Raw genomic sequence first — 25265 nt, forward strand, 5'->3', positions numbered from 1 at the left:
ATGTCTCCTCCATAAAAATCAACAGCTGATTCTAGGTCTGAGGCAGGGTAAGTACACAGTGAGTCTGGAACCGCTTGCTGTGCCAAGTAAATATTCAAAGAATGAGGCAAGGTGGGAGCAACACTTGAGCCCAGGAGTTTGAGATGTGCCTGGGAAACATAGTGAAACCCTATCTCTACAAAAAACTTAAAAGTTAGCTGGAAGTGGTGGCATGTGCCGGTGGTCCCAGCTACTCAGGAGGCTGAGTGATAGGATCACTTGAGCCCAAGAGATGGAGGCTGCAGTGAGCTATGATCATGCCACTGCACTCCAGCGTGGGCAACAAAGTAAGACCTTGTCTCTAATAAAATTTGTTTAATTACAAAAAGAGGCTGGGTGTGGCGGCTCACGCCTGTAATCCCTACGTTTTGGGAGGCCAAGGCAGGTGGATCACCTGAGGTCAGGAGTTTGAGACCAGCCTGGCCAATATGATGAAACCCTGTCTTTACTAAAATACAAAAAATTAGCTGGGCATGGTGGTGGGCACCTGTAATCCCAGCTAGGAGGCTGAGGCAGGAGAATTGCTTGAACCCAGGAGCCGGAAGTTGCAGTGAGCCAAGATCATGCCACTGCACTCCAGCCTGGGCAATAAGAGCAAACCTCTGTCTCAAAAAAATAAAATAAAATAAAATAAGAATGAGGAGATATATCCAAAGAATGAGAGATGGGGAGAGGGAAGAACCCACCTTGAAAGATCGCCCACTGACCAAATCAGGAACAATAAGAGTATGAAGGTAAAACATAATAATGCGTTAATTGAATAAAATACAAATCCCTGACTCTATACTGGTGATAGATGAAGATTTTTCCTTTTAGTAAAACAAACTAAGAGATAATGAAAATAGAAAATCACTGTCTGGCAACTATGATAGTGATGGCTGACTCAGGCAGGAGTCATCCAGTGGGGACTGAAGTTAGTGAAGTTTAATGTAGAATGGAGTTCTGGAATAATGTCAGCTTATCTCTCCTCATAACACTAATCAATTACCAAGGGGAAAGGGTGACATTATAGCCAAGTTTGGCAGACATCAACATGACCAGGTGATCAATTTTAACATCACCAGGGGTGGGATGAGATAAGAAAATACCACGTTGAATGAGACTGAAGAGACAGGATATGGTGGCAGTCAAATATGTGAAGGGCATGGTTGACCCAAGGCCCTGAGGACCCACCACGACCTTCATTACAAGGCTACATTCCCCCTTGGCTGCTCCTGGACAATGTCTGAGTGGTTATATAGGAAAGGGTCGTTTTTTCAGGAACACACACAAAGGAGTTAAGGAGAAGGAAGCACCATGTGGACAGCCTGCACTTACACGGTTCAGAAAAAACAGTAATGACCATGGGAACATGAAGAGAGAAAGTGATGAGAACAAATGCAGTGAAATGTTGGCTGAGAACCTGAATGAAAAGGGTTATGTTCCTGCAAGGTTTAAATTTAACATCAGGCCAGGTGCAGTGGCTCATGCTTATAACCCCAGTGCTTTGGGAGGCCAAGGTGGAAGGATCACTTAAGCCCAGGAGTTCAAGACCAGCCTGGGCAACCTAGGAAGACCCCATCTCCACACACAAAAAATTTTTAATTAGCCAGGCATTGTGGCATCTAGCTACTCCAGAGACTGAGGCAGGAGAATCACTTGAGCCCAGGAGTTTGAGCTTGTAGTGAGCTATGATTGCAGCACCACACTCCAGCTTAAGTGACACAGCAAGACTCCATCTCTAAAAAATAAGTAAATAAATTTGAAATCCTTTCAAAATAAGTTATTAATTAAAAATTTTCCAAGAGTATAATGAATTTCTCTTAAAATAACAGGACATCCACATATCTATGAGAATGAATATATTTTTTCCATAAGATCTTCAGCGTTGGTGAGGGAAAGCTCAAATGCTGGGTATGGAGACAAACAAGCATAAGAGAAGGATTTGTCCTAAGGCAGAAGAATCACAACTTTTTAAATTCTCATGGTCAGACTGTTTTATCTTCTTCCCCCTGCAGAGGAAATCAGGTTATAGTGACCTAGTTCTAGAAGTGAAGTTACAAAATGTCCAGAGGAAAAACCAAAATCAAAATTCTCATAAGTTTTTTTGGAATGTAGATGCTGAATGGTGATGCTGCTATCAAACACAAATCAAAAGTAAGATAAGTGACAGCAGCCCTTCCTCTACCCACAGAAACTGTATTTAGAGTTGGAGCCAGCAGATAGGAGAAAGACTGGAAATACTACAGCCAAAAAAGGTACAGCCTTTCTCATGGATACTTAAACAGGAAATACCAGCAGGAAAAACACCAACCCTTGATGACCTTTCCACTAAAATGTGAAAGAACTGCAAGATCTGACTGCATTTTTATGAGCCCAGTAAGGAACACAGTTCTATTCACGCAGTAAAGACGAACTCATCTATTGCTGAAATGCATGCCATTTGACCATAAAAAATATGCGTGGCCAGGCGCAGCGGCTCACACCCCAGTGCTTTGGGAGGCTGAGGCTGGTGGATCATGAGGTCAAGAGTTCAAGATCAGCCTTGCCAACATGGTGAAACCCCATCTCGACTAAAAATACAAAAATTAGCCAGGCGTGGTGGCACACACCTGTAATCCCAGCTACTCGGGAGGCTGAGGCAGGAGAATCACTTGAACCCGGGAGGTGGAGGTTGCAGTGAGCCGAGATTGTGCTGCTGCACTCCAGCCTGGGTGACAGAGCGAGACTCTGTCTCAAAAAAAAAAAAAAAAAAGAAAAAAAAGTGTGAAGCCTTGAGCAGACGAGACTTCTAGTGCATCAAGTTATTAATCTACTAGCTTTAAAAGATAAGATAAGCAAAATAAATGTACCCTCACAAAGTATGCTTTTTTTTTTTTCTTTTAAGACAGGCTCTCACTTTGCCACCCATTTGTACAGTGGGACAATCATCGCCCACTGCAGCCTTGATCTTCCAGATTCAAGCCATACTCCTGCCTCAGCCTCCAGAGTAGCTGGGATCACAGGCACACGCCACCATGCCCAGCTAATTTTTTGTATTTTCAGTAGAGACTGGGTTTCATTATGTTGGCCAGGATGTTCTCAATCTCTTGACTTCGTGATCCGCCTGCCTCGGCCTCCCAAAATGCTGGGATTACAGGCATGAGCCACCATACGGCCACATGTGGTACATTTTTTTAAAAAGTCTGGCAGTTACTTTGAGAGTTAAACATACACCTAAGATGTGACACAATTATTTCACTCCTAGTTTAGCTAAAACAAATGAAAGCATGTGTCTGTATATCTGTGCAAAGACTTGTACAAAAATGTTCATAGCCAGTCTTGGAAATAGGCAAAACCTGTGAGGTTCACTGTAGGTAAATTAAAAAGCTGTCTCTTTACAAGTTCATGTACATACTTGATATTCGATAATATTTCTTTCTCAACTGGTTTTCGACAAGGTAGAAAGCCACTCTTCACTTTTACTCGATAGCAGATGTTATGAAAACTTAACACAGCTCCTTCAGTAAATGCCTTCAGGTCGTTGGAAGTTGTCGCGGGGAAGCCATTGGTGTTTCCTTGTGACATTGGGATAAAAACTTCGACATTACTGGAAGACATCTGGAGAGTTTTTATCTTTCTGTAGACAGAAAAGCAATAGTAAGTTGATAGTCCAGATAAATGAGATTGCAAACACTAGGTGACAATACATTTAAAACAAGTCCATTTTTAAATGCGCGGCAATGAGTAGCTTCATTTCCAATGAACGGCCCACACCATTGTGATAAGAGCATCCTAAAAACCTAAATGGGAAGACAGGCACAACTTGGAATGCATAAACTCCAATTAGATGTCAAATACTTCCCTAATAAGTAAATGGGTCCTAATAAGTAAATAGGAATAGTATGAAAATTACAAAAAACTGATAAAGCAGGAAAAGGATGGATGAGGGTTAGACTTGTCTGGCTTGAAACCATATTATGATATAAGTCAAGTGCAGGGACAGACTACATGATCATCATCAGAATCTCTGTGTTTTTTTTCAAGACCAGCCTGGCCAACATGGTGAAACCCTGTCTCTACTAATAATACAAAAGTTAGGCAGGTGTGGTGGCATGCGCCTGTAACCGCAGCTACTTGGGAGGCTGAGGCAGGAGAATGGGTTGAACCAGGCAGGCAGAGGTTGCAGTGAGCAGAGATCGTGCCACTGTACTCCAGCCTGAGCGATAGAGCGAGACTCCATCTCAAAACAAAGGGAAAAAAAAGAACCTCTATTTTTTTTTAATTGCGGAGTTTATAGCATCATTATTATCAAAAGGGGCTTAGCCAAGCAGTCAGGAACAGGAGACATTTCTCTGAATTTACAGCTCCAGACTTTATGTCAGAAGTTGTTATGCACCTTCAATCAGCAAAGAAGGTAAACTCCAAAACTGTTTGCAATTACATAATCATTTCCTTAATTAACAAATATATTTAAATTCTAGGGAGATTTAAAGTTAGATACGAAAATCATTAAGTAAATCAAACCAAAAGTTAAGCAAAAATTTAAAACAAAAAGAATATTAAATGTATCAACAAAATGTGAAATATTTCATTAAACGAATTACAAAAGGCCTCAAAAAAGATTTATTCGAGTAAGACCTTAAGATGAGCTTAACAACTTGTAAAACAGGTTTGAAATGTTAACTTCAATAAATGTAGTTTTAATTTTTAAAAGTCAAAGTAATCCATGACAAACTTTCTCTCTGCCTATAATGGAGTTGCTGTTCCCAGACAGTCCTCCTAAGCACAACGACAAAAGTAGACCAAAAAAACTAAGAAGAAACTGTTGAAGAGTTCTGTCTGATAAGAGCAACCAAAGTGGCCAGGACATGAGGAACCAAAATCATGGAATGAAGGGACTAAAGCACTGAAACAAACTCGGCATTCTGCGTGCCCTTTCCTCTTGAGGTGGGTATTTGCACACAAAAACTGTACACACCTGGGGCACAGCTCAGACAAACCAAGCAGGAAGAAGCTGCTAGAAGGAATGAGTCGGCTTACTGTAGCCTCTACTATTTCTGAGCAGATATTTCAGCAGTCTGTCAGCACTAGGGAGACAAAATTTTGTTGAAGTTGAGTGCCTAGCAGAGGAGGAGCCCTGGAAAGAGATCCCAAAAGCATTATGCTCTGGGAATATGGACAAACCAAAAAACCAGCCTCTACTCAATCATGGCGATCTGCTCAGACTGCTAGAAGAAGGTTAAATCCACTCTCTAAGAAGATATCATCCAAATTTTCAATAAAAAATTGCCAGGCATCGGGAATCTCTCTGAATCTGCTGTGATTCTGAAGGCTGCCTGATTCACGAATCATAAGTTTAAAAATAATGAAAAAAATTTTAAAAATTGCCAGGAATGCCAAAAAACAGAACCTGATGTTCCAGAAACGAGAAAATGGAAACAGACCCACAAGTAATCTAGAGTGGAGTTAACAGACATTGACGTTAAAACAAAAGATTGGTGTGTTTAAGAAAATTAAAAGACAGACTCTCACAAAGGAACAAAGATCTACAAAAACAAATGAAAATTAAGAATTCAATAGATGAGTTTAACAGCAGCTTTCCTAGTTTAGACACAAATTAGGAAAGAGAATTTAGTGAACTGGAAGACTAGTATACAGAAAACAGGATGAAAATTATGAATGATGAAAATTATTACCATGAAAGGGGGAAAAATCTCCTAATTAAAAAGAATGAGAACTACATAAAAGAGCATAACAAACATATGGGATAAGATGAAAAAGGTCTGTCATACGCATAACTGGAGACCTGAGAGAAGGGAAAATGCAGCAAAATGGGTACTTAGACAGAATCAGTATTTGAAGAAATACTGGCCAGTATTTTCCAAAACTGACAAAGGTATCAGGCCACAGATTGAAGAAACTCTAGGAACACCAAAGAGGATGAATACAAAAAAAAAAAAAACAAATCTAGGCATATCATAATAAAACTGCCAAAAACCAAAGTTATCTCCTAATAACTGTTTCTGTAATCCAGAAACATAATCATATTTACAAGTCTATTCATTTGGAGTCTGGAAAAGTAGAAACCTTTTAAAGACTGACACCCAACAAATTCAAGGTACATGGCTGGGTTTTAATCTGTGAACACAATGAATGGTAATAATTAGCCAAAATTCTGTTCTCTTGAAGCAGTGAAAGAGAAGGCATAAGTACAGTCAGCAGCCCTGTCCTTGAGTTCTGCATCTGAACATTCAACCAATCGCAAATTGAAAATATTAAAAAATAGGCCAGGCGTGGTGGTTCACACCTGTAATCCCAGCACTTTGGGAGGTCAAGGCAGGCAGATCACTTGAATGCAGGAGTTCGAGACCAGCCTGCACAACATGGTGAAACCCCATCTCTATCAAAAATACAAAAAAGTAGCCGGGTATGGTGGTGCACACCCATGGTTTCAGCTACTCGGGAGGCTGAGGCAGGAGGATCACTTGAGCCCAGGAGGTGGAGATTGCAGTGAGCCGAGATCGTGCCACTGCACTCTAGCCTGGGTGACAGAGTAATACCCCATCTCAAAAAAAATTAATATTTAAAAATAAATATAAATGGATGGCTGTGTCTGTATATAACATATACAGAATTTTTTTATCATTATTTCCTATACAATATAGTATCACAACTATTACCATAACATTTACATTGTATTAGATATTACAAGTAATCTAGAGATGATTTAAAGTATATGGAACAATGCGTGTATGTTATACACAAATGCTATGCCATGTTATGTCAGGAACTTGAGCATATCTGGATTTAGGTGTCCGAGGGGAGTCTTGGAACCAATTCCCCAGGGATCTCTAGAGATAACTGTAATGTATGGACTTCACACCTTTACTTTAAAAAGGTTTTAAACCATCTCCCCAAGTATTCAGAAACCAAAATACACCAATTCCAACACTAGCAATCACTTCTCCTACTGCCATCCCCATTTGATGTTCATTCAGCCACTGAGGAAAAGACTCCTTAAGAGTATCAAATAACTTATTGCTTGAATTTAAATAGCTCACTGACTCAAGACGGAAATTTTAAAGACACTTTTGTGAGGTTTCCACAAATAAAAGGCAACAACTAGAGCTAAAATATCCAAGAAAGAGTGATCACCCATGCCCATACAAGACAGAGGGTAACATTTATAAATACAATCGCAATCTTAGAAGTGCCTGCAGAGAAAGAGTTTGCCTTTCTTGTGATAGGATTAAATGTGTAATTCACATTACTCAGAAGCTGTTTCATTCCTGGCTAGGATTCTAACAATCTTCCTCGGGAGATACAGGGCCTTTAGTCATTCATGAGTCACAAACCAAGTGATTAGACAGGTATAACCAAGACACACCATCAAGCTGAAGCATGTTACATCAAAAAGAAAGGAAAAAAAACCAAACTTTAATTCTAACACCAATATGGAGCAATACACTTACTCTAAGAAAAAAAATAAAGTAAGGATTAAATAAATAAAACATACCAACTCAGCACCAGACTCATCTCAAAGTGCCCGACCTCTAATGAATATAGTATTCTGGGTTTAGGGAACTCTCTAAAAGTAACAACTACCTTCAAGCAAACACCAGTCTTTCCCCATGGTCACAAGCTTTCTGGACATGTTTGCTGGTCTCATTGGATTAGCATCATCTTTTTATATCAAGGAAAATACCCATCACACAACGAGATGTCCCTACAACAAAAATTAACCTCCCACCTGTTACTGTTTCCTTATTTGCAGATTACCTGCTAAGGCTAATCCATTTTTTTTTTTCTCTTTCTGTGTCCTAGACCCCCTGCAAAGCCTCAAGTAAAAGGAAGCCTCCAAATAGCTTTACACTTTACCTGATCCCAGCTGATTCATGTTATTTGGCCTCATTATGTATCTTAGCCAACTCAAAAAGCCCTTTCAAACAAGACAGAAGGGATTTGCATATGGAGATTCTTTCCCCAGCTCTGCTGTCCCTTTCCTGCTGGTCTACCTATATCATTCATACCTCGCCTTTCTTGTTGCTTCCTAACTAGCAAGGCCACATTTTTACTTTTTTTTTTTTTTTTTTTTTGAGATGGAGTACAATGGCATGATCTCGGCTCACTGCAACCTCCGCCTCCCGGGTTCAAGGGATTCTCCTGCCTCAGTCTCCCTAGTAGCTGGGATTATAGGCCAATGCCACAACGCCCAGCTAATTTTTGTATTTTTAGTAGAGACGGAGTTTCACCATGGTGGTCAAGGCTGGTTTCAAACTCCTGACCTCAGGTGATCCGCCCACATCGGCCTCCCAAAGTGCTGGGATTATAGATGTGAGCCACTGCGCCCAGCACATTTTTACTTTTTTGAGAAGTTTAACCATTTGTCTTCAATATATGCTGGTACTCTATTATAAAAATGATAATCTGCATTACAGATAAAATATTTCTCAATTTTTTTACCCTTTATCAAACTCTTAATTGTATAGAACACTCTTTACAATTGGAAAGCTCAAATTGCGCAACTCAAAACAACATTTTCATACAATGAAAACTGAGAATAGGAAAAAAAAAAAAGTGCACAGGTAGAGCCTAAAGTCTTCAGCCTGCCACCTGCCCAGCTGGAACTACTGCATTTGTTGGTAGAAGCCAAGATAGCCTCAAGTTGAGAATTCCAGACTCTACTCTTCCTTTTTTTTTTCCTAGGATGACACTAGTATATGGGGTTGCACTCTACCTCATAGCCATAAGGCATGCTGCATAAGTTACATACCTCTTTAAACTGTTTACTGAGGTTAATCTCAAAAGATAACAATCCTGAGCAATCAAATCACTGTCAGGCGATTGCTACAAGCTTAGCAGTGGAAAGGAAAAGGAACACAAAATCTGAAGTTTAACTGACATAAATTGTCCCTTGTCTTTAAAAGGTATCGTGGTATTTTATTGCCTTTAAAAGGTTGATCCATGGGCTTTCATGTTATATCCGATTTGACAGATTTGTCCTGAGAGGTCCAGTGTTGATTATATTCAGGCCCAAAGCCTGCTTGTATGGTGGTTTCAGAGTTAAACTGGCTAGATGCTCTAGGACCCCACATCATGGCAGCACAGTGATCTGGAGAACGCGGCCTGATTCCTGACAGACAGGAAGAGATCCCATCACAGAAGGGCTGTATGGTCAGTGAGAAGCCACTGAGGCCTTTTAATCAGGAAAGGCTCACAACCCTAATGATGTTTATAAAGGAATACTCTGGGCCACACCAGGTGTGGTGGCTCTCACCTGTAATCTCAGCATTTTGGACAGCTGAGGTGAGCAGATTACTTGAGGTCAGGAGTTTGAGACCACCCTGGCCAACATGGTGAAACCCCGTCTCTACTAAAAATACAAAAATTAGCCAGGCGTGGTGGTGTGCATTTTTGACCCCAGCTACTCGGGAGGCTGAGGCAGGAGAATTGCTTGAGTTCAGGAGGCAGAGATTGCAGTGTGCCAAGATCGCGCTGCTGCACTCCAGCCTGGGTAACAGAGCAAGACCCTGTCTCAATAAATAAATAAAGGAACACTCTGCTATGTGGAGAACAACAGGAGGAGGGAGAGGCAGGTGTGGAAGCAAGGACTAGCGGGGAGGTAACTGCAAAAATCCAGGGGAGCCATGCTTGGATAAGAGAGGCAATGACGGTGGGGACATCAAAGGTTAAGGCTTTGAGAGGGATGAACTTTTGTTAAATCAGAATCAACCAAGACTCTCATGGATGACAAACCTGCCCACCCTCCTTGGGTCTTCAGTTTGCAACAATGTATCGCTGTTAGGTTTTCTTAAATGTTACTTCAGAGAAGAAAAAAATCCTTTTCCATCTCCCCTGTGGGTTCTCTAGCTGGGTTCCTAGAAATTAAACTGGCAACAGACAGGTTAATATGACAAAAAAAAAAAAAAAGTTTCCTTACATAATTAAGTGTGGGAGTTTCATAAACAAATCAGAGTCTAGGACAAATCCATATGATTGAGGCTTTTTTTTTTCTTTTTTCACTACAGAGTCTCACTCTGTTGCCCAGGACGTAGTGCAGTGGTGCGATCTTGGCTCACTGCAACCTCTGCCTCCCAGGTTCAAGCAATTCTCCTGCCTCAGCCTCCCAAGTAGCTGGGACTACAGGCGCCCACCACCACACTTGGCGATTTTTGTATTTTTAGTAGAGATGGGGTTCGCCATGTTGGCCAGGCTGGTCTTGAACTCCCAACCTCAGGTGATCCACCTGCCTCGGCCTCCCAAAGTGCTGGGATTACAGGCGTGAGCCACCGTGCTTGGCTAAAACCCGTTAATTTTTATAACAAATTTAGCCAGGCGTGGTGTTCCACACCTGTGATCCCACCTACTGGGGAGGGTGAGGTGAGAGGATCCCTTGAGGGTCCATGAGACGGAGGCTGCAGTGAATCGTGATTGTGCCACTGGAATCCAGCCTAGGCAACAGAGTAACCCTGTCAAAAAGAAAGAAAAGCAAAGAAAAAGGAGAGAGAAGGAAGGAAGGAAGGGAGGGAGGGAGGGAGGGAAAGAACAGGGGAAAGAAAGGAAGGAAACAGAAAGAAAGAAAGAAGAAAGAAAGGAAAGAAAGAAAGACAGACAGAAAGACAGAGAGAGAGAGAGAAAGAAAGGAGAAGAGAAGAGATAAAAGGAAGGAAAGAACGTAAAAAAGAAAACTAAAAGAATCCATTGAACCCTTCCAGGCACCCTCGCAGGCTTCCCTATAAAAGTCCCAAAGAGCCTGGCACTATTGTGCCTGAAATTCCAGCTGTGAGGCTGAGGCGGGAGGATCTCTTGAGCACAGGAGATCAGCTTGGGCAACATAACAAGACCCTGTCTCAAAAAAAAGTCCCTCAACTCTCTAGCAATATATACCAGTATTTAGATAACAGCTTTAACAATTCAGCATTAAAACGTTCTGCAAGCTTGGGTCACAGAGCATGAACTTTCTTCTTCTTCATGCTCTTTGCTCTTGTGTCTATTCTACACTAAGTACACAGAAAAATGATATTTATGAAAGTATTTCCTTTAGAATTCCTTACAAATCTGCAATTTCTAAAAGTCATATTTGGATTTGAAAATTGAATTTCTCTACAGAGGCTGGATATCATAAAAGCAGGGACCTGATATCTACTATTTTCATTTCCTGCAGAGTTCCTCAGACCCTGTTCTCAATTATTCCTATTAAGTGAAAGATTAAATCAATGTGTCACACTCTGTTGCAAGGTAGCTTAATAAAGATGTAAGCACTAGCAAGATGAAGTCACTAACCATGGTAAGGAGTAGATTTTGACAACTCTTCTACAGAAGTTAAATTCTGGTAAGATTACTGAACTGCCTATAAAATTTAGAGAGTAAAAACACACATAGAGAATAGACTGAGCATGAAATTTGTGAAAGGTAAGGACAAATCCGAAGCAAACCTACCTAAGAACTCAATATGATTAACACAGCTGTAGTTCACAAAAACTACAATTATCCTGTTTCAATGCAGGACATACTTCCAGCCAGGAATGTCCTTCCCCACCTGAATTTCTACAACCTCACATTCCTTTGATAACTGAGAGATTAAGACAGTTCCATCCCTGAAGAAGCACAAGACCTGCGAGGTGGGAGGGTCTAGAAGCAATTTCCTAGAGAAGACAGACCAAGTACAGCTGAATCTTGAACAGCACAGGTTTGAACTACATGGTCCACTTACACGCAGAGAGAAGAATGCCAACCCCATGTATACAGAGGGCTGACTCTGCCTATACACTGGTTCCACAGGGCTGCTTGTGGGACTTGAGTATGCAGGGATTTGGGTATATGCACCCAAAGGGACCACTGTACCCCAAGGGACCACTGTAGATGGGAAAAGAAGAAAGGAGAAGAGAAAAAGCTGTTCTAGTAAAGGAATGCAAAATCCTTAATCGAAAGAGATATGTTGGAACATGTAAACCATTCATGAGGCTGGAGTTTAGTTTTCAGAGGGGGGCAGTAACAAAATGAGGCTAAAAAGGTAAGCAAAGACCATCAAAAGGGTGCTGCATGCCTGATCAGGAGCTAAGACTTGACCCTGGAACTCTGGAGGGTCCCTGACTGCAAGGTCCCAGCTCCACCCTCTCCTCACTCCTATATATCCTGATCCTACAAGATTTTCAGTAAAGCCAGCAAGGTATCTATAGGAAATTAATAACTTACAGAAATTAATACTTATTACCAAGGAAAAGCTGTTTTGGAAAGGATCCTATGCCAACTCTACTCACAGTTCTGCCTAATCTTTGGTTTTTTTAATCATGTTTATTGGAAACCCATCAACAGGAAACAGTATTGTAAACAGTAAAATTCATCCTTTTTAAGAGCACAGTTTTCTGACATTGTAAAGTGTACACAGTCCTGTAACCACTAAAATCAAGACAGATCATTCATGTTACCCCAAAGAAATCCCCTTTGCTTACCACAACCACTAATCAGTTTTCTGTCCCCTTAATTTTTCAGCTTAATCTAAATCCTCTCTTTGAATAGAAACAAATGAACATAAGACCCTACAAGGCTACTGTTTTTTCATTTACATTCCCACAAAAATCTGCAGGAATTCTGCTCATCTGTACAAAAAATAAAATTGAAAAATTAGCCGGGTGTGGTGGCACATGCCTGCAGACCTAGCTACTTGTGAGGCTGAGGCAGGGGGATCCCTTCAGCCCAGGGAGTTCCAGGCTGCAGTGAGTCAAGATCACGCCACTATACTCCAGTCTGGGTGAGAGCAAGATCCTTTCTCTAAAATATAAAAATAAATAAATAAATACATACATACATAAAAGAATTCTGTCCAAATTGGTTTTAATCTGTGATTAGAAAGCCAAAACTTCAGTCTAGAAAATCATCAAATCATAAATGAAATTAGACCAAGTGCAATTTACATGAGTGTTACATCCCAAATTTTCTTAATCTAATCTGCAATTTGGCCAGCAGTTTCCCAGAGGGAACGGAGATGTTCAAATCCTAAGGCTGCCCATAAAATGCTATCCAATCCATCACAGAATGTGTGGGGTTTCAGCTCCTTCTCCCCTTAAACTTCCTAGCCACAAAACCCTGGAGAAACTGCTTAGCCTCTCCAAGCCTGTTTCTCATCTATAAAATTAATTCTGGCTGGGCACAGTGGTTCATGCCTGTAATCCCAGCACTTTGGGAGGCTGAGGCAGGCGGATCACCTGAGGTCGGGAGTTCGAGACCAGCCTGACCAACATGGAGAAACCCTGTCTCTACTAAAAATACAAAATTAGTTGGGCATGGTAGCGCATGCCTGTAACCCCAGCCACTCGGGAGGCTGAGGCAGCAGAATTGCTTGAACCTGGGAGGCAGAGATTGCCGTGAGCCGAGATCGCGCCATTGCAATCCATTCTGGGCAACAAGAGCGAAACTCTGTCTCAAATAATAATAATAATAATAATTCAATATTTACTAGACTTCTATTATCTGGCAGGCACTGGACTTACAGGAGTGAACAAAACAAAACAACAGATAAACATCCCTGCCCTCAGTGAGGTTACATATGAAAAATATCAGTCAACAGTGCTATGGAGAAAAAAAATTAAAGCAAAAGAGGAAGGGTGGGCCAGCAATGGTGGCTCACGCCTGTAATCCCAGCACTTTGGGAGGCCGAAGTGGGTGGATTGCTTGAGGCCCGGAATTTGGAGATCAGCCTGGACGATATGGTGAAACCCTATCTCTATTAAACATACAAAAATTATCCGGGTGTGGTGGCGCATACCTGTAATTCCTGCTACTTGGGAGACTGAGGCACAAGAATTGCTTGAACCCGGGAGGCAGAGAATGCAGTGAGCCAAGGTCACACCAATGCACTCCAACCTCGGCAACAGAGGTGGTCACAGAAGGCCTTTCCAGTGAGGCCCTCGAGCAGAGCTCTGAGGGTGGCCTTCTGGAGGAGCAGTATATGTCCAAGAGCTGGTCTAAGGAACAGCAAAGAGGCCAGTGAGGCTGAAGCAGAGTCAGGGAGGATAAGAGAGCAGGAACTCAGGTTGTATCTACCACTGACCACAGGAAGGACTTTGGCTTTGATCTGAATGACACCGGAAGGCACAGGAAAGTTCTAAGTGAAAAAATCATATCTATATTTAAAGCAGAGGTGTCCAATCTTTCGGCTTCCCTGGGCCACACTGGAAGAAGAATTGTCTTGGGCCACATATAAAACACACTAACACTAACAATAGCTGATGAGCTAAAAAAAAAATCACATAATGTTTTAAGAAAGTTTACTAATTTGTGTTGGGCTGCATTCAAACCCGTCCTGGGCCACATGCAGGTTGGACAAGCTCGGTTTAAAGGATCACTCTGACTTTGGTCATGGGTAGGGACAATGCAGGGAAACCACATAAGAGTCCACCGTAATAATATCAAGAGCCAAGATGAGGACACTGTCCTGCACCCCTCCCTCCATAGCCTATGAGAGCTCCCTGAAGCCTATTTATCTGTGCATGTTCTGCAAAATCACCTGCCCCAAACAATTCCATTTCCTGACCTCCTCTTACATTGCCCAAACTGGGAAAACAAGGCCAAAAATAAATGACAGTGGTTTAGCTTCAGGCACACAGGAAGTGAATAACTCGTTTACATTTAAGAGGGGACTGACTGAGAAGCCCCTATGAATTTAAATAAAAGGAGTAGTGACTGGGGATAGAAGACATAGGCAGGACAGTGGCAGAAGATCTGGGAAAGTCATCACCCTTTCTCTTCTCCCTTTGCAAGGTTGATTCCACCAAATTGGCACTGTGGGAAGATTAGCAGCAGTGAGGTGGGTCATTAGAAAATTTTGGAATCCTAAGCCCCCAGGGGGAAACAAAATCAAGTTGAGTGTGAGTTAGATTTACCCAAAACCACACAGCACTGTGCCTACAACCCAGTCCTTGTTCTCCGTGAGTCTAGTATATGTCAACTACATGAAGATCAATATCCTGCTCCCTTCCAGTTTATAATTCAATCATCAGAATTGCAATAAAAATTGTGAACAGAGGCCAGGTGCAGTGCTCATGCCTGTAATCCCAGCACTTTGGGAGGCCGAGGCGGGTGGATCACGAGGTCAGGAGATCGAGACCATCCTGGCTAACACGGTGAAACCCCGTCTCTACTAAAAATACAAAAAAGTAGCCGGGCGTGGTGGCGGGCGCTTGTAGTCCCAGCTGCTGGGGAGGGTGAGGCAGGAGAATGGCGTGAACCCGGGAGGTGGAGCTTGCAGTGAGCCAAGATGGCGCCACTGCACTCTAGCCTGGGCGACAGAGTGAGACTCTGTCTCAAAAAAAAAAAAAAAAAAAAATTATTAACAGAAAATTAAATGTGAGCAGCAGCATTACTTCTCAAAATTCTGAGACCTACAGTAAAAAACATCATGATCCAGTATACAAAGATATAAAAGAAGGAGCGTGTAATGTGTGTGTACTCCAAAATCATACACGGGCTCATTAATTATTGCAAGGGATCCTCTCTCTAATCCACGGGTACAGTTACCATCTCAGACCAAATAATGTCTCATTATAAACACAGTATTTCTTCATTGCTAGTATGACTAACATAAATATGGGTCTCAAATCCTTTTCTCACTGTGAATTCAATCAACAGATACCAAAATTATAATATTAGAATGTAGTTTAAGCTACTCAGCTAATAAAATGATCCTGGTTTCTTACCAGAGCCTAATAAATAGAAGCTCACATATGCATTATTTGTTTTGGAAGTACTGGCAGGGTTTCATCTGAGAAAAAAATGGGAGCTTTAAAAAATTCCTAAATACTACCAGTTTTACTTCTTTCCCATAAGAGACTGAATCCAAGTTGGCAAATACAGTCAGGTCCTCTATAGTGTTTAAACTTTAAGGCAATACGAATTTTCACTCGCGTCCGTGTGAAGAGACCATCAAACAGGCTTTGTGTGAGCAATAAAGCTTTTTAATCACCTGGGTGCAGGCGGGCTGAGTCCGAAAACAAAATCAGCAAAGGGAGATAGGGGTGGGGCTGTTTTATAAGATTTGGGTAGGTAAAGGAAAAAGTGGGGTTGTTCTCTGGCAGGCAGGGGTGGGGGTCACAAGGTGCTCAGCGGGGGAGCTTTTGAGCCAGAATGAGCCAGGAGAAGGAATTTCACAAGGTAATGTCATCAGTTAAGGCAGGAACAGGCCATTTTCACTTCTTTTGTGGTGGAACATCATCAGTTAAGGCAGGAACCAGCCACCTGGATGTATATGTGCAGGTCACAGGGGATATGATGGCTTAGCTTGGGCTCAGAGGCCTGACATTCCTGTCTTCTTATATTAATAAGAAAAGTAAAACAAAATAGTGGTAAAGTGTTGGTGCAGTGAAAATTTTTGGGGGTGGTATGGAGAGATAATGGGCGATGTTTCTCAGGGCTGCTTTGAGCGAGATTAGGGGAGGCCTGGGAACCTAGAGTGGGAGAGATTAAGCTGAAGGAAGATTTTGTGGTAAGGGGTGATATCGTGGGATTGTTAGAAGAAACAATTGTCGTATATAATTATTGGTGATGGCCTGGATACGGTTTTGTAAGAAGTGAAAAACTAAACAGAATAAGAGAAGGAGAAAAACAGGTATTAAAGGACTAAGATTGGGAGGACCCAGGACATCCAATTAGAGAGTGCCTAAGGAGGTTCAGCATAGCCCTGCCAGCAAAGATGATTTGTTTACTTCAAGAGTTGAGAGTGGCGGTTTGGGGATAGCACCAGGAGGTATCAGCTGTGGTGGCTTGGAGAAACAGTGTAAACTGGCAGTGTAAACAAGAGCAGGGCATTTATGAGTAGTTGGGAACGGTGAATTGGAGTATGACCAGACAGAAGATAGTAGGGATGACAGGTTTTTGGGGGTGCAGTCCAAGTTGGTCTGGTGTCTGGAATGAGACTGGGGCCTAATAAAAAGGAGCATCTATACAGGAGCTCAAAGGGGCTGTACCCTGTAGCATTCCAAGCACAGGTCCGAATTCTGAGAAGGGCAAGTGGTAACAGTATTGTCCAGTCCTTTTTAAGTTAGTGGCTGAGTTTGGTGAGGTGTGTTTTTAAAAGGCCATTAGTCCGTTCTACCTTTCCTGAAGGTTGAGGATGGTAAGGGGTATGAAGGTTTCACTGAATATCAAAAGCCTAAAAAACTGCTTGAGTGATTTGACTAATAAAGGCCGGTCTGCTATCGAACCGTATAGAGGTGGGAAGGCCAAACCGAGGAATTGTGTCTGACAGAAGGGAAGAAATGACCACAGTGGCCTTCTCAGACCCTGTGGGAAAGGCTTCTACTTATCCAGTGAAAATGTCTATCCAGACCAAGATGTATTTTAGTTTCCTGACTCAGGGCATGTGAGTAAAGTCAATTTGCCAGTCCTGGGCAGGGGCAAAACCCCGACCCGAGCTTGATGTGTAGCGAAGGGAGGGGGCCTGAGAAATTCCTGAGGAGTAATAGAATAGCAGATGGAACACTGAGAAGTGATTTCCTTGACAACAGATTTCCACGATGGAAAGGAAATGAGAGGTTCTAAGAGGCAGGCTAGTGGCTTATAACCTACATGGAAGAGGTTATGAAATGATGACAGAATAGAATGGGCCTGTGAGGCTGGAAGGAGATATTTTCCTTGGTCTAAGAACCATTTTCCTTGTGTGGGAAGACATTGATAGGTGGAAGTTTCAGCGGGGAAGTAGGTGGGAGTGACCAATGTGAAGGAGAAAAACCGACCGTGAGAGACAGAAGTTGGAATGCTAGCTGCTTTTTTAGCTAACTTATCAGCATAAGCATTGTCCTGAGCGATGGGATATGATACCTTTTTGATGGCCCTTGTAGTGAATGACTCCAGCTTCCTTTGGAAGTAAAGCGGCTTTGAGAAGCGTTTTTATTAAAGAGGCATTAACGATAGAGGACCCTTGTGTAGTGAGGAAACCGCTTGCATGGTGGTGCAGGATATGGAAGCCATATTTAGAGTCAGTATAAATAGTGACGTGTAGTCCCTTTGCAAGAGTGAGGGCTTGACTTAAGGCAATGAGTTCGGCTTGCTGAGAGGTAGTGGAGCGGGGCAGAGCAGTAGCCTCAATGACAGATGTGGGAGATACTATAGCATAGCCTGCCTTTGCTGGTGAGTGGCAATTAGGCCTGGTGGAACTGCCATCAATAAACCAAGTGTGTTCAGGGTGAGGAACAGGAAAGAAGGAAATATGCGGAAATGGGGTGAATGCCCAGTGGATCAGAGAGATACAGTCATGGGGGTCAGGTGTGGTATCAGGAATACCACAGGTCAGGTGTGGGAGGCCGGATTGAAGTCTGGGCCAGGAACAATGGTAATTGTGGGAGACTCAACAAAGAGTGAGCATAGCTAGAGGAGCCGGGGAGCAGAAAGTATATGCGTCAGGTGTGAGGAAGAAAATAGATTTTGGAAGTTATGAGAGCTGTAGAGAATGAGTTGAGCATAGTTTGTGATTTTGAGGGCCTCTGAAAATATTAGGGCGGCGGCAGCCGCTGCACAGAGACATGATGGCTAGGCTAAAACAGTAAGATCAAGTTGTTTGGACAAAAAGGCTACAGGACGTGATCCTGGTCCTTGTGTAAGAATTCTGACTGCACAGCCCTGCACTTTGGCTGCGTGTAATGAAAAGGGTTGGGATGAGTCAGGGAGAGCTAGGGTGGGGGCAGTCTCTAAAGCTGTCTTCAAGGAATGGAAAGAGGGTGGGGAAAGGATTTAGTATCTATGGGGTCAGCTAGGTTTCCTTTTGTGAGTTTATATAATGGCTTTGTTAGGATGGCGAAACCAGGTATCCAAAGTCGAAAGTATCCAACCATGCCTAGGAAGGAAAGGAGTTGTTGTTTTGTAGAAGGTGTTGGGGTTTGAGAGATCAGTCAGACACGATTGGCAGGAAGAGTACGTCTGTTTTTATGAAGAATTATGCCAAGATAGGTAACAGATGAGGAAGAAATTTGGGTTTGACTGAAGTAATGGGGGCTGTCCGTGAAGCCTTGAGGCAGTACAGAGCCAGGATGAGCCAGGAGGAGGAATTTCACAAGGTAATGTCATCAGTTAAGGCAGGAACCGGCCGTCTGGATGTGTAAGTGCAGGTCATGGGATATGATGGCTTAGCTTGGGCTCAGAGGCCTGACACCAATCTTTTCAGACCTAGCATTTGCTAAGTCACAAACTTTTTATTAAACATAAAAAGTTCAAAAGTAACTCTAGGCCGGGCGCGGTGGCTCACGCCTGTATTCCCAGCACTTGGGGAGGCCGAGGCAGGTGGATCACCCAAAGTCAGGAGTTCAAGACCAGCCTGGCCAACATGGCAAAACCCCGTCTCTACTAAAAACATTAAAAATTAGCTGGGTGTGGTGGCACATGCCTGTAATCCCTGCTACTCAGGAGGCTGAGGCAGGAGAATTGCTTGAACCCAGGAAGCGGAGGTTGCAGTCAGCCGAGATCCCACTGCTGCACTCTGGCCTGGACCAAGACTCCATCTCAAAAAAAAAAAAAAAAAAAAAAAAAAAGGTAACTCTAATAGAACATCCAGTGTCCAGATCTTAGCTTCTAATACCATTCTAAAGCTAAATAACCACAGTGCCTTGGAGAAATGGATCATTCCAAGGTTGGGACATGGAAAATACAAAATAAGCCTGAGCATTCTCTGATGCCAGAAATCAAGAAATGCATTAAAAAAGAAAAAGAGTCCGGGCATGATGGCTCACACCTGTAATCCCAGTACTTTGGGAGGCCAAGGCGGGCAGAGATCACTTGAGGCCAGGAGTTTGAGACCAGCCTGGTCAACATGGAAAACCCCATCTCTACTAAAAAATACAAAAAGTAGCCAAGTGTGGTGCTACATACCTGTAATCCCAGCTACTTGGTAGGCTGAGGCACAAGAATCACTTGAGCCTGGGAGATGGAGGGTGCAGTGAGCCGAGATCATGCCACTGCACTCCAGCCTGGGCGACAAAAGACTCCATCTCAAAAAAAAAAAAAAAAATTAGAAGGAAAAAGAAAAAGCAAGTGTATGTCAAAGTGGCACAGGTGCCAACCTGAAAAAGGTCCCAGTGGTGAAAGCCAGAACAATTTGAGCAGCAAATTAAATACTGATAATATTGGATTATAACCCATATAACAAAACAAATATCCATGAGCCCGTACTGATACAAATAACTGAATCAATGAACAGGAGAGAAGGGTCAACTCTTCCCTACAGAAGGGAATTTTAATTTAAAAATGTAGAAGGAAGAAAATGGGGGTTTGTTTAACCATTAGAAAAAAAAACCCACTAAACATGTTCCACAAATGGATGCTTAAATTAATGAATAAAATTTTAAGGAGAAATGGTAGTCCAGGTTTCTCTCCCAAGATCTCAGATACAAAGCGAATCTGGCAAACAGATTAACATCATACGTAATAAGAAGTATCGGCTAGGGCACAGTGGCTCACGCCTGTAATCCCAGCACTTTGGGAGGCCAAGGCGGGAGGATCACTAGAGGTCAGGAGTTCGAGACCAGCCTAGCCAACATGAAACCCGTCTCTACGAAAAATGCAAAAAATGAGCTGGGCGTGGTGGCAGGCACCTATAATCCCAGCTACTCAGGAGGCTGAGGCAGGAGAATCGCTAGAACCTGGGAAGCAAAGGTTGCAGTGAGCTGAGATCATGCCACTGCACTCCAGTCTGGCCAATAAAGCAAGACTCAGTCTCAAAAAAAAAAAAAAGTATCGACATCATGTACCCAATATGACATACTGAGATGGAAACTTTACTTCTGTGACATTTTTCCCCAAAATGTAGAACATTCATCTAACCATGACACTAAACATCAAGCAAACACAAATTGAGGGGCATTCTACAAATTAACTGACCGGGTCTTCTTCACTAGTGTCAAGGTCCATGAAAAAACAATGAAAGGCTGAAGAACTGTCACAGATCAGAGAAAATTAAGGATATTTAGCAGTTAAATGCAAAGTGAGATCATCGATTGGATCCTGGGCAGAAAAAGGACAGTGGAAAGACAAGTGAAATCCAAATAAAATCTGTAATTTAGTTCGTTGTATTATAGTAGCATGCCCATGTTATTAGTTTTGGCCCTTGTTATGCATGATATTATGGGAACTCTCTGTACTATTTTTTGCAAATTTTCAGTAACTCTCAAATTATTTCACAATTAAAAGTTATTATAAAATAATAAAATAACCAACATCTTTCAATGTTTATAATGGAAGGGTAATGTTAGACTTAACATGCCATCTTTGTCGTTGAAACGTTTCTCATCAAGATCTACACAATCCAGTCAAAGCTGTACTCTGAAAGCACTGTTTTGTAAAGAATATCAATAAAAAACATCTCTTCCTTACTACTCTGGCGTATTTATTTAAGACTAGCTGACATTCAAATGATAAGAGAGCTGTAAGATCCTCCTAAAAACCAAGCTTTAGGGGATATCTCTAGGACTGAGAGGGGAATAAGAGCACTCAACTATCCATAGGAAATTACAAAAGGGAGTTCAATAATTCTTTGGCAAACCATCCAAAGCTTTAAAGGGATTGACCAATAATTTGTCATTTACCTATTTCCAGAATATAAAGGGGATAGGTAAATGACAATATATTGGTCAACCCCTTTAAAATATTAACATCAACAAATGTTTCCTCCACCTGTAGTAACTTCCGTGCTCAGTGGGTTTTTATCCTTCCAATATCAACTTTAATTTCATACATTTGGAGAAAGGCCAAGAGTTTTTACCAACCCACACTTAACACACTATGGGACCCAGAATCAGTTTGCACCAGAGCATCATTTTCTGAAAAACCACTTTGAACTGTCAGTTTTAAACTGCATACCCACTTTCAAATGAAACTGTGAGAGGCTAAAAAACTCAGTCATCTCGTTTCAACGGTTATCTATTTTCTAACAAATATATACACAACGCCCACCAACCTCTCCAGACACACACTCTCAGCGAAACTGGCTTTTACCATTTACTCACTCAGCTTAATAGAGCTCGGTCTTAACCAAAGGCTCAGGATCTCAGGATGCGTGCGCTCGGAGGCAGAGCTTTAACAATCAATGATGTAAATGTTGGGATGAGTCACCCGGACCTTCCAAGCAAACCCTAAAGCAGCAGTTTCCGCTTAACAAGGCCACCAAGCATGTGCACGGTGCGTTCCTAAATCCTCCCCAGCGCCTCCACAGGCTGCCTCCTTGCCGCGTCTCTCAATCTCAGTGGGAGTGGGGGGCACTGCCTCTTCCCTCCTGCGCGCCCAGAACCTTTTGTGTGGGCACAGCACGCAGCCCGCGCGCCGCACAACCGCTTCTCCGAACGACACCGGGCGCGCCCGAGCGCTCCCCTAGCGCGACGGCTGGCGCGGGAGGCGCTGCGACTGGAGGTCACGATGGGAGCCGGCAGGTGGCGGCCTGGGGAGACCAAGACTTCCAAGGGACAGAGCTCAGGCAGCGCTGACACGAACTTCCTAACCCGCGCCTCTGACTGTGGACGGCCAGAGCTGAACGCAGTGGCCCCTCCCCAGCGCCCCGGGTTTCCTCAGGTGGGGGGTTCGCGGGCGGGGGTGAGGCGTGGCCCCGACTGCCGGGCCGCGATAAGTGCCCTGCGACCCGGCTGAAAGTGCACACGTGTCCCGCGGCGCTAAGCCGCCAGCAGGACTGGTACCACCGCCCTCCCTCGGGGCTAGGGTCACCCTGCCGTGACACGCAGGGACAAGCCAAACACTCCTGCCTCCGGGATCGAACGAAATGAACCAGTGTGATTAACTACGAGAATCACCAGGCGCTCATTGGGCTGATCAATACCTCATCTGACCTAGCTGGGTTTGGTCGCCGCCACTGGCCGGAGCGCCGAAGCACCGGGGACGCTGACGCACAGGTTGCCCAGTCACAAGCGCTGCTCGCCCCCAGAGCAAGTTAAATGGGTGGTTTCTGGTGAATGGGAGTCTGAGAAAGTGGATGCTTGCGCCCCAGGGCCTAAAAAAATCAGGGACTGAATCTAACCCAAGGAGGGAAAGGGGAGAAACTTACTGAATGAAAATATTACCATAGTTTAAATGTTACTCTTTACACTCCTGTGACTGACATACTTCTGTGCAATATTCTGATGGTGTGGAAAGGCTAGAAAGTGATTGCGCATGTTCAGGAAACGGGCCATCAGGCTTTGTGAGTGTAGCCATCCCAACATCTACCTGCTGCGTCTACCCTAGGAAATTACTACCTGCATGCAGATATTTTCTGGTTTGCAGTTACAAACAAAAATCATAATATCATTTAAGTTGTTTAAATCAAGACTAGGAATAACTATTAATGGTTCACCCAATGTAGGAAAGTTTTAGCTAGGAAGCCTAGATAAGAAGATTGACTGTATGTAATTTTTTTAAAGAATTTTAAAAATACCATACCGCATGCTTTTTAAAAGAACTTTAAGGTATATATTCATGATGCGCCCAAACATTTGGGTAAAATTATTCTTTTGAATTAATTTCTGTCAGTTTCAAGACCCTTAAAGGCCCATATAGAAATACATATTAGTCATAGTTCATTTTAAGACAAAATTAAGGCCAGCACGGTGGCTCATGCCTGTAATCCCAGCACTTTGGGAGGCTGACGCAGGCAGATCACTTGAGGCCAGGAGTTCGAGACCAGCCTGGCCAACATGGTGAAACCCTGCCTCTACTAAAAATACAAAAGTTAGCTAGGTGTGGTGGCGAGGCTGTAATCCCAGCTACTTGCGAGGCTAAGGAACAAGAAGCGCTTGAACACAGGAGGCAGAGGTTGCAATGACCCGAGATCCCACCACTGCACTCCAGCCTGGACCACAGAGTGAGACTCTGTCTCAAGAAAAAAAAAAAATTAAGATAAAGTTTTCAGACCTGGCCGTTAATGACTGTTTGCAAAAACTGAAAAATCTCCGAAAAATAAATTTTATTTTAATTTTCTTTCTAGCTCACCCAGATAAGTGAAAAGAATAAAATTTTATGATACCAGAAAAAATGAAAACATTTCCAGCAAGATCTGAAGGCAGTACAGGAGGAGACTGAACAAAAATGGAGAAAACACACATGAAATTGATATGAAGCACATTTTTAAAAGTGGATACTTAGTTGAATATAGCATTCTGTAATTATGCAAAGTAAAAACAAATCAAAACCCTATACATAGAGGCCAGGCACGGTGGCTCACGCCTGTAATCCTAGCACTTTGGGAGGCCGAGGCGGGTGGATTACCTGATGTCAGGAGTTCGAGAGCAGCCTGGCCAACATGGTGAAACCCTTCTCTACTAAAAATACAAAAATTAGCGGGGCATGGTGGCTCATGCCTGTAATCCCAGCTACCCAGGAGGCTGAGGCAGGAGAATCGCTGGAGCCAGGGAGGCAGAGGCTGCAGTGAGCCAAGATCATGCCACTGCACTCTAGCGTGGGTGACAACGTGAGACTCCATCTCAGCAACAACAACAAAAAAACCTATACATAGAAAATTGCTGGGCAAGGAGTGACAGCTCACTCCTGTAATCCCAACACTTTGGGAGGCAGAGGCAAAAGAATTGCTTGAGCCCAGGAGTTCAAGACCAGCCTGGGCAACATAGTGAGACCCTATCTCTATTAAAAAAAATATTTTAAATTACACTGGGTGTGATGGCTCACACCTGTAATCCCAGCACTTTGGGAGGAGGCCAGAGGATTGCTTGAGCCCAAGAATTTGAGACAAGCCTAGGCAACACAGGGAGCCCCTGTCTCTACAAACAATTTTTTAAAAATTAGCGGGATGTGATGGCACATGCCTGTGGACCTAGCTATTTGTGGGGCTGAGGTGGAAGGATTGCTTGAGCCCGGGGGTTCAAGGCTGCAGTGAGCCATGATCAGAGTGAGACCCCACTCTAAAAAAAAAAAGAAAGAAAAATAGCAGGAAAGTGTTCATTTGTTCTAGGTAGTAACATGGAATGTCTCTTATCTTGTATTTTAGTGTAATTTTCTAAATTTTATGTAACAAATTTAGAAAATTATAAATTTTATAATGAAAAATGGATTTTGTTTAAAAGTAAAATAAACTGATAAAATATACATATAAAGACATATGACAATACTTAGAGTCCTCACTTCAAATAGGACTAAAACTAAAAAAATTCTTCCTTAATTTAAGTCTAATTTTAAAAATATTTTAGATTGTGATGTTTCATATTTATAGGTCGGTTTATTTGCTAACTAAAGTTATATTGGGAGGCAGTGGTAAATTAAATAAAAATTCAAAATAAAGTTTTATT

General features: G+C 42.7%; 1 protein-coding gene across 7 annotated transcripts in view; it reads right to left on the bottom strand.

Moving 5' to 3' along the window:
* ABCG2 (ATP binding cassette subfamily G member 2 (JR blood group)) overlaps positions 1-25265 on the bottom strand; it is a 142316-nt gene that overhangs the window by 44481 nt on the left and 72570 nt on the right. For 5 of the 7 annotated variants that reach the window (XM_054485309.2, XM_063663878.1, XM_063663876.1 and 2 more), the window contains one exon: positions 3416-3637. In XM_054485309.2, the coding sequence (XP_054341284.1) occupies positions 3416-3618 (203 nt within the window). In that variant the 5' untranslated portion in view covers positions 3619-3637. Of the gene's footprint in view, positions 1-3415; positions 3638-21975; positions 23837-25265 lie in introns of those variants that run through there. The other 2 variants (XM_054485304.2, XM_054485306.2) reach the window with 2 other exon arrangements.

Source organism: Pongo pygmaeus, chromosome 3 (genome assembly GCF_028885625.2).
Source record: "Pongo pygmaeus isolate AG05252 chromosome 3, NHGRI_mPonPyg2-v2.0_pri, whole genome shotgun sequence".
NCBI classification, from domain to species: Eukaryota; Metazoa; Chordata; class Mammalia; order Primates; family Hominidae; genus Pongo; species Pongo pygmaeus.